Source organism: Lolium rigidum, chromosome 2, assembly GCF_022539505.1.
Source record: "Lolium rigidum isolate FL_2022 chromosome 2, APGP_CSIRO_Lrig_0.1, whole genome shotgun sequence".
NCBI lineage: Eukaryota > Viridiplantae > Streptophyta > Magnoliopsida > Poales > Poaceae > Lolium > Lolium rigidum.
The window spans coordinates 126992763-127005445 of record NC_061509.1 but is presented as its reverse complement, the minus strand read 5'-3'; the positions used below and the strand labels follow the sequence as shown (position 1 = coordinate 127005445).

At 43.7% G+C, this 12683-nt stretch overlaps 1 protein-coding gene across 1 annotated transcript; it reads right to left on the bottom strand.

Annotated features, from left to right (window-relative positions):
- Positions 1 to 7116: 7116 nt before the first annotated feature.
- LOC124687207 lies at positions 7117 to 8140 on the bottom strand. Its single transcript, XM_047221020.1, has 4 exons — positions 7809 to 8140; positions 7596 to 7706; positions 7391 to 7471; positions 7117 to 7297 (listed from the first exon to the last, which is right to left on the bottom strand). The coding sequence occupies exons 1-4, from the start codon at positions 8112 to 8114 to the stop codon at positions 7223 to 7225; spliced, it is 573 nt and encodes a 190-aa protein (XP_047076976.1). The 5' UTR covers positions 8115 to 8140; the 3' UTR covers positions 7117 to 7222.
- Between the last annotated feature and the right edge of the window lie 4543 nt (positions 8141 to 12683).

The following is a 12683-nucleotide window of genomic DNA, read 5'->3' as shown; positions in this document are numbered from 1 at the left end:
ATTTACCTTTGTGTCAAGCCTAAATTGAAAAAGAACTAAAAATTGGTTAGCACCTATTCACCCCCCCCCTCTAGGTGCGGCATACGATCCTTTCAGTTATTGTAAAAGCATTGTGAGCTGAGATCAAAGTACTCTAAACATAGGCATGATAGATATAATACTAACAATAGAACTTATCAACTATGTTACAACATGAGAAGTAACTCAAACAAATGATCATAAATAATTGTGCACTGAAAGAAACTGTTTGTTTATGAGCATAGAGAAAACATAGCAAAGTGGTACTCAGCTTATCCTTTATGAAGTAGAAAAACATAAATGCCAGGACACCTTTAAAGTCCAAAGGGTGACTAGATACAAGTAATTTGAGAACAAGCAATATCATAATCATGAATCAATCAATAATAAATTTTGGAAATGTGCACATTATACTCAGAATGACAACTATACTCTCTTAATTGGTACATAAAGCAAGAATATGAAGACTCAACATAAAAGTAAAAAAAAGGCCCTACGCAGAGGGAAGCAAGATTACTCATGTGCTAGAGCTTTGTATTTTGAATGCAATAGGAGTGTTGAACATATATTTTGATAGGTATGCATGTCTATGTCAACGAATGGCATCAAATGATATATCATCCTTTCATATAGTGACCTAAAGAGCGGCTCCCATGTAGTTCTCCATTGCACACCATTATTTAGGATCTTTCCAGTACATAATGTGCGGAGCATTATTTGTTTATTTGTTTATTTTATATTTTATTTGGGATGGGCACCCAGTTACCTTGGTCTTTTTTCAATGTTAAGGACCAGCACATTATTCATGCTAGTCACGAAATGAAGTCATGAAAATAAAATGAACTATTCAGTACTTCCTCATGAGCTAAAACAAAACACAAAACACGTAATAATGTTTGAAGGTTTAAAGGTAGCACACAAGCAATTCACTTTGAGTGGCGGTAAAATACCACATATAGGTATGTATGGTGGACACAATTGGAACTTTGGTTTTTGGTGGTTGGATGCACGAGTAGAGCTCATACTCAATACATGCGAAGGCTAGCAAAAGACTGGGAGCGACCAACTAAGAGAGCAATAATGGCCATAATCATGCATAGCGACAAAACATTACTAATCAAAGCATAAAGTGATGTTACAAGTCAAAAAATAAATGATCATAGAGGCTTTAGTTGACTGGTTTGTAGTCATACATGATGTAAACATGTGCCAAGTCAACCCAATAAAGCATCAAAGGAAAATACAACAATATTGTGCTTTGTATGATTGAAACAAAACATGATTCTTTCAATGGCACTTTATGCACTCTCAGCTATTTGAGACAAGACATGCTACAACAATAAGTACTAATCATATGATAATAATAACATCCAACATGACATGTCAAAATCTATGCCACAGTCTAAACAAGCTTTCTTTTGCATCACTATAAGCATGAACCATTTTACTCGTCTCCAACACCAATCAACTTATTTGAAACAACTCTCATAGATTAAAAAAATAAAGACCAGACAGCTAATCATACATAAATAAATAAAACTAACAAGCTCTGAAAAAATAAGAATGAAAAACAATGAGCTAAACGCAGTACTAGTAAACTAGAACACTCGCAGAACAATAAGAGCAAAAACTAGAGTGTTCTATGCAACTAAAACAGAGTGTCTCATTCTCCAAAACAAATATGCTGGGATCCAACCATATGCTACAGCAAAAAAAAACAAAACTAAACGGAAAACAAAAATAAAGACGCTCCAAGAATAACACATAGCATATGAAGCAATAAAAATATAGCGTCTAGAAAGATGACCTAATGCTTTGTTGATGAAGAGGGGATGCATTGGCCATCCCCAAGCTTCGATGCTTGTACCTCTTGGATATTTCTTGGGGTGACATGGGAATTCCCAAGCTTGAACTTTTTTCCATAATTCATCTCATTACATCATTCTTCTCTCCCTACACTTGAAAACTTTCTTCATACAAAACTTCACACAATTCTTATTAGCAGCATTAGTAAAATCAAAATAACAACTCCACTCGGGTTCAGTTCTAACATATATCAAACATGAATTAAAATATTAGCTACTGTAGCAAGTTCTTCAAATAGTTCTTTACTCAAAAGAACTCAAAAAGAAAGAGTTTAAGACGCAAATGCAAATAGTGGCATAAATCTGTCAAAACGGAACAGCAGGTAAAGATTGATTTTTTCCAAAAATCTTCTATTGCTCAGATCGAAAAGTGTTCAACTAATGAAAGTTAGATAATAATCTGGGGCATATGCTCAAAAATTGGCAGCTTAAAATTACGTTCTGGCTGGGAATACAAAAGGTGACAGCAAAGAATCTGTTTCAGGACAGTAACTTCCCCAAATCTTACTTTCTTCCTATTAGAGGCTACTCTTGGCACAAAAACGAAATAAAAATGATAAAGAAAGGTTATAACAGAGTTAATAACTTCCAAGACTCAACACAGGAAAAATTACAGAAATAAAACATGGGTTATCTCCCAAGAGTATTTTTCTTTAACACCTTTCAGTGCGCTAGGCTCAGTAATTTGAGAAGATGCTCACATAAAAATATGAATTGAAGCAAAAGAGAGCATCAAGGAGAAAATATGAAACATATTTAAGTCTAATCCACTTCCTATGCATATGAATCTTGTAAGAAAATAAATCAAAGAAGAACATAATAACAAGCATGTGTAGGTAAAACAAGAGCAACTTGGGACTTTTAATATAAAGAGAGGTGTTTTAGTAACACGTAAATTCCAAAAACCATATTTTCCTCTCTCATAATAATTTTCAGTAGCATCATGAACAAACTAAATAATTTAAATATCACATAAAACATTCTTATCACGAGCCACATAAATAAAATAATTATTACTCTCCACATAAGTATAATCATTCTTATTAAGTGTAGTGGGAGCAAATTCAACAAAATAGCTATTATTATTATTATTATTATCATCATCATCATCATAATCATCGGATATAGGAGACATATGTAATCATAATTAAGTTTCTCCTTACTAGTAGGTGGACTGAAAATATCATATTCATCATTGTAATCATCATAGCAATTTTTCTCCTCTAAAGCTGGGGAACTAAAAAGATCATTTCATAAAAATTAGCTTCCCCAAGCTTAGAATTTTCCATAGCATTAGTAATAATGGTTTTCAAAGAATTCATACTAATAACATTTCTATTAGCATGCAAATAAAGTTCCATAGGGTTTTAATTTTCTCTTCAAACACTTCATGTCCTAGCTCAAGATAAATACTATAAAGCTCTCTAATTTTATTGTTGTTTTTCATTAATCCTAACTAGTGAAAAAAGTAACATCAACATGGGAAGTGAGCATGGAATAAACTAAGCAAACCAATAACAAAGTAAAGAGATTGTAAGTGAGAGACCCCCCTTGCAGAAATCCTCTTTCTTCCCGGCAACGGCGCCAGAAAAGTAGCTTGATGAGCGCAGATTGCACACCGTTGGGGAACCCCAAGAGGAAGGTATGATGAGCATAGTAGCAAGTTTTCCCTCAGTAAGAAACCAAGGTTTAATTGACCAGTAGGAGAAAAGCATGACTTCTGAAGGTGTTGCTAGCTGACTTGTGGCAGGGCGCAACAACGTGGAACCTGCACACAACACAACCAAAATACTTTGCCCCAACTTATAGTGAGGTTGTCAATCTCACCTGTTTTGCTGAAAACAAAGGATTAACCGTATAGTGTGGAAATATGATGATTGTTTGTAGTGGAATTAAAGAGAACAGTGCTTGCAGTAAGTAAACATAACATGATGATTTTATCAGTGTAAAAGAAAGGACCGGAGTCCACAGTTCACTAGAGGTGTCTCTCCATAAAGATAAATAACATGTTGGGTGAACAAATTATAGCTGGGCAATTGACAGGATAAAGACCATACATGACAAGATGATTACTATGAGATTCATTCGGGCATTACAACATAATACATAGACTGTAATCCAACTGCGTCTATGACTAATAATTCACCTTCTGGTTATCGTCTGAACCCCTTCCAGTATTAAGTTGCAAACAACAGATTATCACATTAAGCAATATGTGTAAAGTAAACAATAGAATTATCCTTAGACAAAACATTATTGTTTTCTCCCTAGTAGCAACAACACATCTACAATCTTAGAAGTTATTGTCACTCTTCCAGAAAACTAGAGGCATGAACCCACTATCGAGCATAAATACTCCCTCTTGGAGTTACAAGCATTTACTTGGTCAAAGCATCTACTAGCAACGGAGAGCATGCAAGATCATGAATAACATATGACAAATATATAATCGATCTCAACATAGTATTCAATATTCATCGGATCCCAGCAAACACAACATGTAGCATTACATAAAGATGATCTTGATCATGATAGGCAAGTCACATGATCTAAACATGAGACACAAATTGGAGAAGACAACCATCTAGCTACTTCTATGTACTCATAGTCCAGAGATGAACTACTCACGGATCACTTCGGAGGTGGGCATGGCGATGTAGAGGCCCCCGATGATGATCTCCCCCTCCGGAGGGTGCCGGGAAGAGCTTCAGAACCCTCCCGAGCTAGGGTCAGCGATGGCGGCCACGACGGAACTTTTCGTGGATGGAGGCTCAGGTCTTTAGGTTTTTCCCGAGATCGTCAATAAATAAGCGGAAGGGTGAGGTTGATGGATGCCTGGGGGGCCACACCACCCCTTGGGGCCGCCAGAGGCTAGGCCGCGCCAAGGCCTGGTGTGGCCACCATGTGGCGCCCCTTCGTCTCTCCTCTGGACTCCGTCTTCGTTACGGTAAAATATGAACTTCGGCTTTTGTTTCGTCCAATTCCGAGAATATTTCCTGTACAACTTTTCTGAAATACAAAACCAGCGTTCAACTTTGATTAACGCAGCGACGGTTTCCCATAGGGTGGTAGGCAAGCCATCCTATCATTGATGCGGCTTTCCCATGCAGCGGATATAGTGCGCGTTGCCGCCACCTCGCGTACCTTCGGCATTTAAATAGACTTCGGGGTGGCACCCTCTCGCTCACATTCCCATAGCATACATCTTACAACCTCGCCCACTCAAATCACCGGCTCAAACGCTAGCGACGTAGACGATGTCTTGGTGGCAATGGAAGCTGCAACGGTGGCGCGGCGACGAAAGGATTCAGCCCATGACTTGACGGTTGACAAGGTGTGGATGCTCTACCAACACTGAGAGGGGACAAACACGGAGCACGCTGCCCTTTGTGGGATGCCAAGAACATGGAGCACTGATATTCCTTCGTCTATATTCGACGAGCTCTCGAGCTTGTCCACCACGATGACAGCCCGGTCCCCCGAAGAACAAGAACCATGAGGCTCGCGAGCTCTAGTGGGGTGTTCCGGACGCACCCTCGACGTTTTCATTGCCTACATCTAGGGTGGCAGAGAGCATCTGCCTCCTCTACTTCCCTCACCACCTCATGCACCAACGTGATGGGCTTCGAAGGATGACGTCATCATCCTTGGGGACGCTTACTTGTCCTCGACTCTGCAGATCCCACCATTTATCGTTGGCGGACCCCGAAGCCAGGCGTTGTTGCGTGCCGCTGACGTCCCCGACGACATCAAGGGCTCGCACTCGCCCTCGAAGAACCGCGCAACGACCTGAGAGAGATGGCGGCACCCTTATCTAGCGGCTTTGCATGGTCAACATGCGAGACGGGAAACTACGTCGACCTCAACAACGACGACAACTGCTCGGGATATGGAGGAGGAGAAGTTCGACAGCTTGTTCTTCTACCAACGGCACAATGACGGGCTTTAATTTAGTTTATGTGTAAATTTTAGTTGAATTTATTCAAGTTTGTAAAATATAACAAAATATGAATTTTTTCTCTAAAAGCATGCAGGAAAATTATTATCATTCTGATTATTTTTTTGACTCATATGAACAACTTAAAAAATTGACCAAGTTCCCGTTATAAAATTTGGGCACTCCATTTGTACTTTTCTCCACTCTGATATAATTTTTTTTCTCTATGAACCGTAAAGAGATTCAAATTCTATGGCCACATACACATACACGTACGGATTGTTAGTAGATAAAGGAATAAAATAAATAAAGTATCATAAGGTTCTCTAAAAAAAGCTATTACAAGGAATGTAAAGTAAAGGAAAGTTTTTTTTTATTAGATGGGTCTATGTTTTTTGCGCCTGCCAAATCTGCCCTCGTGTGGAAAAATACTACTCTTCGAGACAACTAGTATTGATCAAACTGGACCGTTGAATCTGTTAATTGGACGGCTAATTATTTCCAGTCCCTACCGTAAAAAGCCTCTATCTCCCAGGGCACCTTGATAGTAGCTTCTTCGAGACGGTGTTCTCCTAGGATCATGGCCGCCGACATCTTCTGGTCTACAACAATGACTTCCTAGCCGTTGCTTCTACAAGCGCCTAGGGTTTTTCAAGCTTTCTCCGATGGAGCCTTGCTACGCTCGAGGCCCAGATGCGGCATCGAGATTTCTCACACCGTGCCGTTGAGAGACACAGAAGAAAGATATGATGGTGAACTTTTCAAGGACATGAGTTTTTTTTTCTTGTACTTCCTCTAGCCCTAAATACTTGTCGCAGATTTTAGGCGAAAAATTAGGGTAAAATATGTATATATTCATTGCACCTGAGACCTGGCAGACTATTTAGAGACGGAGGGGATGACAATGTTCTTGCAAAGGCTGGTATCAGATAACGTATGGCTTTAATTAGGCCATTTTCGAAATAAAATATACACTTGTTTTGGAAAATACCTATCTGTCATATATACTTCCCTCGGTTCAAAATAATTATCTAAAAGTAGATATATCTAGGTATTTTTAGTATGTAGATACATCTATTTTTAAGCAATTATTTTGAACCGATATTTTTAGTAATAAATTTTACCCATGGTGTAGACTACTAAGAAAAGAGAAACACGCCGTATATTTTGAGTCGTAGAAATTATACATTAGTTGGACCCACTCGCGCACACGCACATGCCAAGATAATGAAAAAGAGAGTAGCTCACCGCCAGTCACAAATCTATTGGTTGCAAATCTGGCGACACATCACACAATAGAAATACATTTTCGTTTGATTCCAACATCAGAAAAATGCACATGGGAACTGGGAACCCTCTCTCGTGCAGTCACACCAAACCGGCCGGCCGAAACTGGAAACCTCTAGTAGAGCGTCTCGATCGTCTTGCTCAACTCTTCGAGCTTCTTCATCCGCAGTCTCTCGCTTTCGCCCACAAGCTGCTCAAAATGCACGACGCAATAAATTAGCTTTGCTGGTTAAAAAGGACCCTGCAAGCAGTGACAGCTTAAAGCCGTGTATTGGTTATTCACCTCCACTAGCCTGGTGACAAGGCTTGCTTTCTCGCTGCTCTTCTCGTTATACGCCTCGAGACACATTTTGTACTCCTTCTCCTGCTCTCATCCGAAGAGAGCAACGCACAGAAGCTAAGATGTTTGTACTATACTTTGAACATGGTAAAATGAGAAGAACAAAGGTCCAGTGTGGTGCTGCGAGAAGAATCAGCAGCAGCCTCACCTTCTTGAGGCAGCTCTTCCCGAGAGGCTTGAGCTGCCGGTTCAGCTTGTCCACCCGCTTGCGTATCGTCTCCACCTCCCTCCGCGTCGGATCAGCCATCACTTCCAGCTCCTACAACAGTTAACAACAAACCTCAATTTTCCATCAGGCCATCAGTTCATTTCTAGTTGGAATCCTTGCACCGATCGATCGAGCAAGTAGTTACGTACGAACCTGGCGGATGAAGGCGAGGCGTTTGGACTCCTGCTCGACCCTGCCGAGCATGGAGAAGACCTTGTCCCTCACCTCCACCTTCTTCCGCTCGATCTCCTCCTCCTTCTCCTTGAACAGGGACAGCGCCGACGACCGCGAAGACTCCCATTCCTCCTCGTCGCCGATCGACGAGCTCCTCACGCACACGATCTGCATCTGCTGCTCCCTGATGCCGCTCTCCATCTCCCCTGGTTTCTCCATCTCAGGCTCTCGATCAGGTACGACAACTAGACCCGTCTCACGATATAATATCTCACCAAACAGCATGGAAAAGCTATCACAGCTTGCACCCTTCCCAAGTTGTTGTAGGAGCAAGCAGCTAGCACTCTGATCTCTCTCCCTTATATTTGGGTGGTATCATTCGTGTCCTTGTTGCAGTCTGAACCTTAAAGCAAGATATGTACGTACTGATTGCTTTATCATCAATGGGCAGCTTCATGCAGGTGTCGGTCGATCAGAAGGGCAAACATGGGGTTAATTGATCTCCAAGCAGAAGAGCAAATGTAAATACTAGTACGGATTAGTCGTTAGGTGACTGAGCACCCTGACAGAAGTCGAGTAGAAGTAACTCCTGAGGGAACTTTGTATCATAGTAGTGCTGGAGTCGTGGAGTGTCTAAGGTCATGAGTGGGTGTCTCATGTGTACATGTCAAGGTTTAAAATAGCGCGCTATTTCTCCGCTAATACCACGCAATAGCATATTTGGAGGGTGTAGGCTAAATTTTAGTAATTTTGCTCGTTATAGCGCTATTTGTGAAATAGCATGATATATCGTGCTAAAACTTCATAACCTTAGCGCGCTATTTTTTTCAATCTAAGTTGCTTTCACTTTTTCGTGGTGATGAACTACAATATGTTGGTCCCTTTTCTAGATTAGAACCTAATATCGCTAATGGTGATGATTCTTAATAAAGAATTTATATTATATTGTTGCATTGTGGAATACTGATGGAATACTGATGTTAGCCTTCTGAAAAATTAGAGATCTATTTGTTGTATGTGGTTATGTATGTACGATTCAGTCATTTTTTGACTAAATATCCAACCTTTTTAGCGAAATCCTTTATTTTTAGACTATATTTAATATTTTTTCAAAACGCTATTTGAAATATAGCACGAAATTAGCACGATATAGCGTCCATAGCGTTTGAAGGAGGCCGACGCTATTTTATTTAGCACGCTATTTTAAACCTTGGTACATGTGCGAGGGCATACCATACGCAGATGCGCATGAAACTGGAATGATCGCTTCATTGGCAGCAACAAGAAATTATCTTCCGCTTGGATGTAGCTATGGAGTCGAGGGCTCTCTCAGTGGGGAAGAGAGGCTTCAGGAAGCTCCTCAAGCGCAAGCTGCTAGGGCTTGCCTCGCTGGAGAACTATCGCTAGGTAGCTGTCGATGATCAGGAGGCTAGCGGAGGGTGACGATTGTACCAAGTTCTTTCAACTTCACGCTAATCACCAGCGTCGGATGAACTTCATTGCGCAACTCAAAGTGGACGGGACCCTGGTGTCGGATCAGGATGCTAAGGCCGACGCGGTGGATGCCTTCTTTGAGCACCTCCTTGGCTCATCGCCGGAGCGAGACTTTTCTCTCGACTTGGACTTCCTGGCGTTCGGACCCACAACATGTCCGAGTTGGATGCTCCTTTCTCCGAGGAAGAGGTCTACGGCGTGGTCCGCTCACAGGATTTGGAAAAAGCGCCTGGCCCAGCCGGCAGGTTCTACTTGTCTTGTTAGCACATCATCAAGCTTGATGTCATGGATGCCTTTCGTGTGTTGTGGAGTGGGGATTGTCGAGGGCTACACGTGGACAACCCGGTATCCCTCCTGCCCAAGCATGAGGATGTTATGGAGGTTAAAGACTTCTACCAATAACCCTGATTCAAAATGTGGCAAAGCTGGTGGCTAAGGTGCTTTCTTCACGTCTCGCCGCCAGATGGCAGAGATAGTGCACTACGGGAAAATCAGGCGCTACCGTGCAACCTATCAATGCCTTGAGCCGCCGCACGGCAAAGAAATCATTGCCGTGCGCAGCAAGCAGCACGCGCGGCAACGACACTCCGCACGGAAAAATCTGAGAGCAGCGTACGGCAATGAAGGCAAGCACGGCAAAGACAGAAGCGGCGCACGGCAAAGAATCTCATCACAGCAAAGTACAAAGAAAGCTCACGGCAAAGAAAGGAAGTCGGCAAAGTCCCTACATGCCGCACGGCAAAGAAACAATGCACGGCAAAGGCCCTGGGCATTGCCGTGGCTCGCCCCTTTGCCGTGCGGACAGGTTAGTTGCACGGCAAAGGCACCTTTGCCGTGCGTTCCCTTCTTTGCCGTGCGCCAATATAATTTTTTTTGTTTTTCTTTCTATTTTATTTCATCTAATACTTATATTTATTTGTTAATTAGTTTTTCTTTTTGATGACTATTTATTAGACAATGTGCAATACAAAATTACTCTCCATGTTCATCCCCCACATATATCACGGTTTCGGAGCAACCCGCGGTTCGGAAAATCTCCTAAGTGTTATCGCCCAACGGTGAGGAAGGTCACACCGGGGAGCTACTTTTGCACCATTACACCTTGCACCACACTTTCACACATAGCATAGGCCCACATGCAAGATTTGGTGGGGTTCCGGTGTTCCGGCGGTCGTTCTCCCCCTCCTCCCCCAAAACAGCGGAACGTGTGCCCTGGCGGGTCTACCCCCCTAGATTTCTCCGCGCGAGGGTGCAACAATGTACTTTTTCATTCTTTTAGGTTTGTTTAGGACATATACACATGGAGAACCAAGATTGGGACCCTTTGGCACATACACCCGCAGCTCGAGCCATTATCACACGATCGACGGTGTGCCTGATCTACTGGTTAGGGTTCGGCATAGGGTTAGGGGTAGGGTCTAGGGTTTAGGGGAGCTAATTTTGCACCATTACACCTTGCACCACACTTTGACACATAGCATAGGCCCACATGCAAGATTTGGTGGGGTTCCGGTGCTCCGGCGGTCGTTCTCTCCCTCCTCCCCCCAAAACAGCGGAACGTGTGCCCCGGCGGGTCTACCCCCCTAGATTTATCCGCGCGAGGGTGCACCAATGTACTTTTTCATTATTTTAGGTTTGTTTAGGACATATACACATGGAGAACCAAGATTGGGACCCTTTGGCACATACACCCGCAGCTCGAGCCATTATCACACGATCGACGGTGTGCACGATCTATCGGTTAGGGTTCGGCGTAGGGTTAGGGCTAGGGTCTAGGGTTTAGGGGAGCTACTTTTGCACAATTACACCTTGCATCACACTTTGACACATACCATAGGCCCACATGCAAGAATTGGTGGGGTTCCGGTGTTCCGGCGGTCGTTCTCCCCCTCCTCCCCCCAAAACAGCAAAACGTGTGCCCCGGCGGGTCTACCCCCCTAGATTTCTCTGCGCGAGGGTGCAACAATGTACATTTTCATTCTTTTAGGTTTGTTTAGGACATATACACATGGAGAACCAAGATTGGGACCCTTTGGCACATACACCCGCAGCTCGAGCCATTATCACACGATCGACGGTGTGCGTGATCTACTGGTTAGGGTACGGCGTAGGGTTAGGGCTAGGGTCTAGGGTTTAGGGGAGCTACTTTTGCACAATTACACCTTGCATCACACTTTGACACATAGCATAGGCCCACATGCAAGATTTGGTGGGGTTCCGGTGTTCCGGCGGTCGTTCTCCCCCTCCTCCCCCCAAACAGCGAAACGTGTGCCCCGGCGGGTCTACCCCCTAGATTTCTCCGCGCGAGGGTGCAACAATGTACATTTTCATTCTTTTAGGTTTGTTTAGGACATATACACATGGAGAACCAAGATTGGGACCCTTTGGCACATACACCCGCAGCTCGAGCCATTATCACACGATCGACGGTGTGCCTGATCTACTGGTTAGGGTTCGACGTAGGGTTAGGGCTAGGGTCTAGGGTTTAGGGGAGCTACTTTTGCAAAATTACACCTTGCATCACACTTTGACACATATCATAGGCCCACATGCAAGATTTGGTGGGGTTCCGGTGTTCCGGCGGTCGTTCTCCCCCTCCTCCCCCCAAAACAGCGAAACGGGTGCCCCGGCGTGTCTACCCCCCTAGATTTCTCCGCGCGAGGGTGTACCAATGTACTTTTTCATTCTTTTAGGTTTGTTTAGGACATATACACATGGAGAACCAAGATTGGGACCTTTTGGCACATACACCCGCAGCTCGAGCCATTATCACACGATCGACGGTGTGCCTGATCTACTGGTTAGGGTTCGGCGTAGGGTTAGGGCTAGGGTCTAGGGTTTAGGGGAGCTACTTTTGCACAATTACACCTTGCATCACACCTTGACACATAGCATAGGCCCACATGCAAGATTTGGTGGGGTTCCGGTGTTCCGGCGGTCGTTCTCCCCCCCCCCCCCAAACAGCGAAACGTGTGCCCCGGCGGGTCTACCCCCCTAGATTTCCCCGCGCGAGGGTGCAACAATGTACTTTTTCATTCTTTTAGGTTTGTTTAGGACATATACACATGGATAACCAAGATTGGGACCCTTTGGCACATACACCCGCAGCTCGAGCCATTATCACACGATCGACGGTGTGCGTGATCTACTGGTTAACGTTGCGCGCGCACGGTAAAGGCCTTTGCCGTGCAGTTTGGTCAGGCGCACGGCAATGTCTTCGTTGCCGTCGGAGGCGTTGCCGTGCGTCGACGCACGGCAAAACCTTTGTCGGGCAAATAAGGGCCTTTGCCGTGCGATCTGTCGCACGGCAACGAATTGTTTTCCCGTAGTGGTGGGACCCTAGCAGAGCGCGAATGGCAA

What these genes read in the sequence shown, in the direction of transcription:
- LOC124687207 (XM_047221020.1), bottom strand. Translation starts at nt 8,114, where the DNA reads ATGCTGTTTGGTGAGATATTATATCGTGAGACGGGTCTAGTTGTCGTA. An exon ending in GGAAGAGCTGCCTCAAGAAG is followed by an intron (nt 7,472 to 7,595) that starts GTGAGGCTGCTG and finishes GGATGAGAGCAG; the next exon opens with GAGAAGGAGTACAAAATGTG. An exon ending in TTGTCACCAGGCTAGTGGAG is followed by an intron (nt 7,298 to 7,390) that starts GTGAATAACCAA and finishes CATTTTGAGCAG; the next exon opens with CTTGTGGGCGAAAGCGAGAG.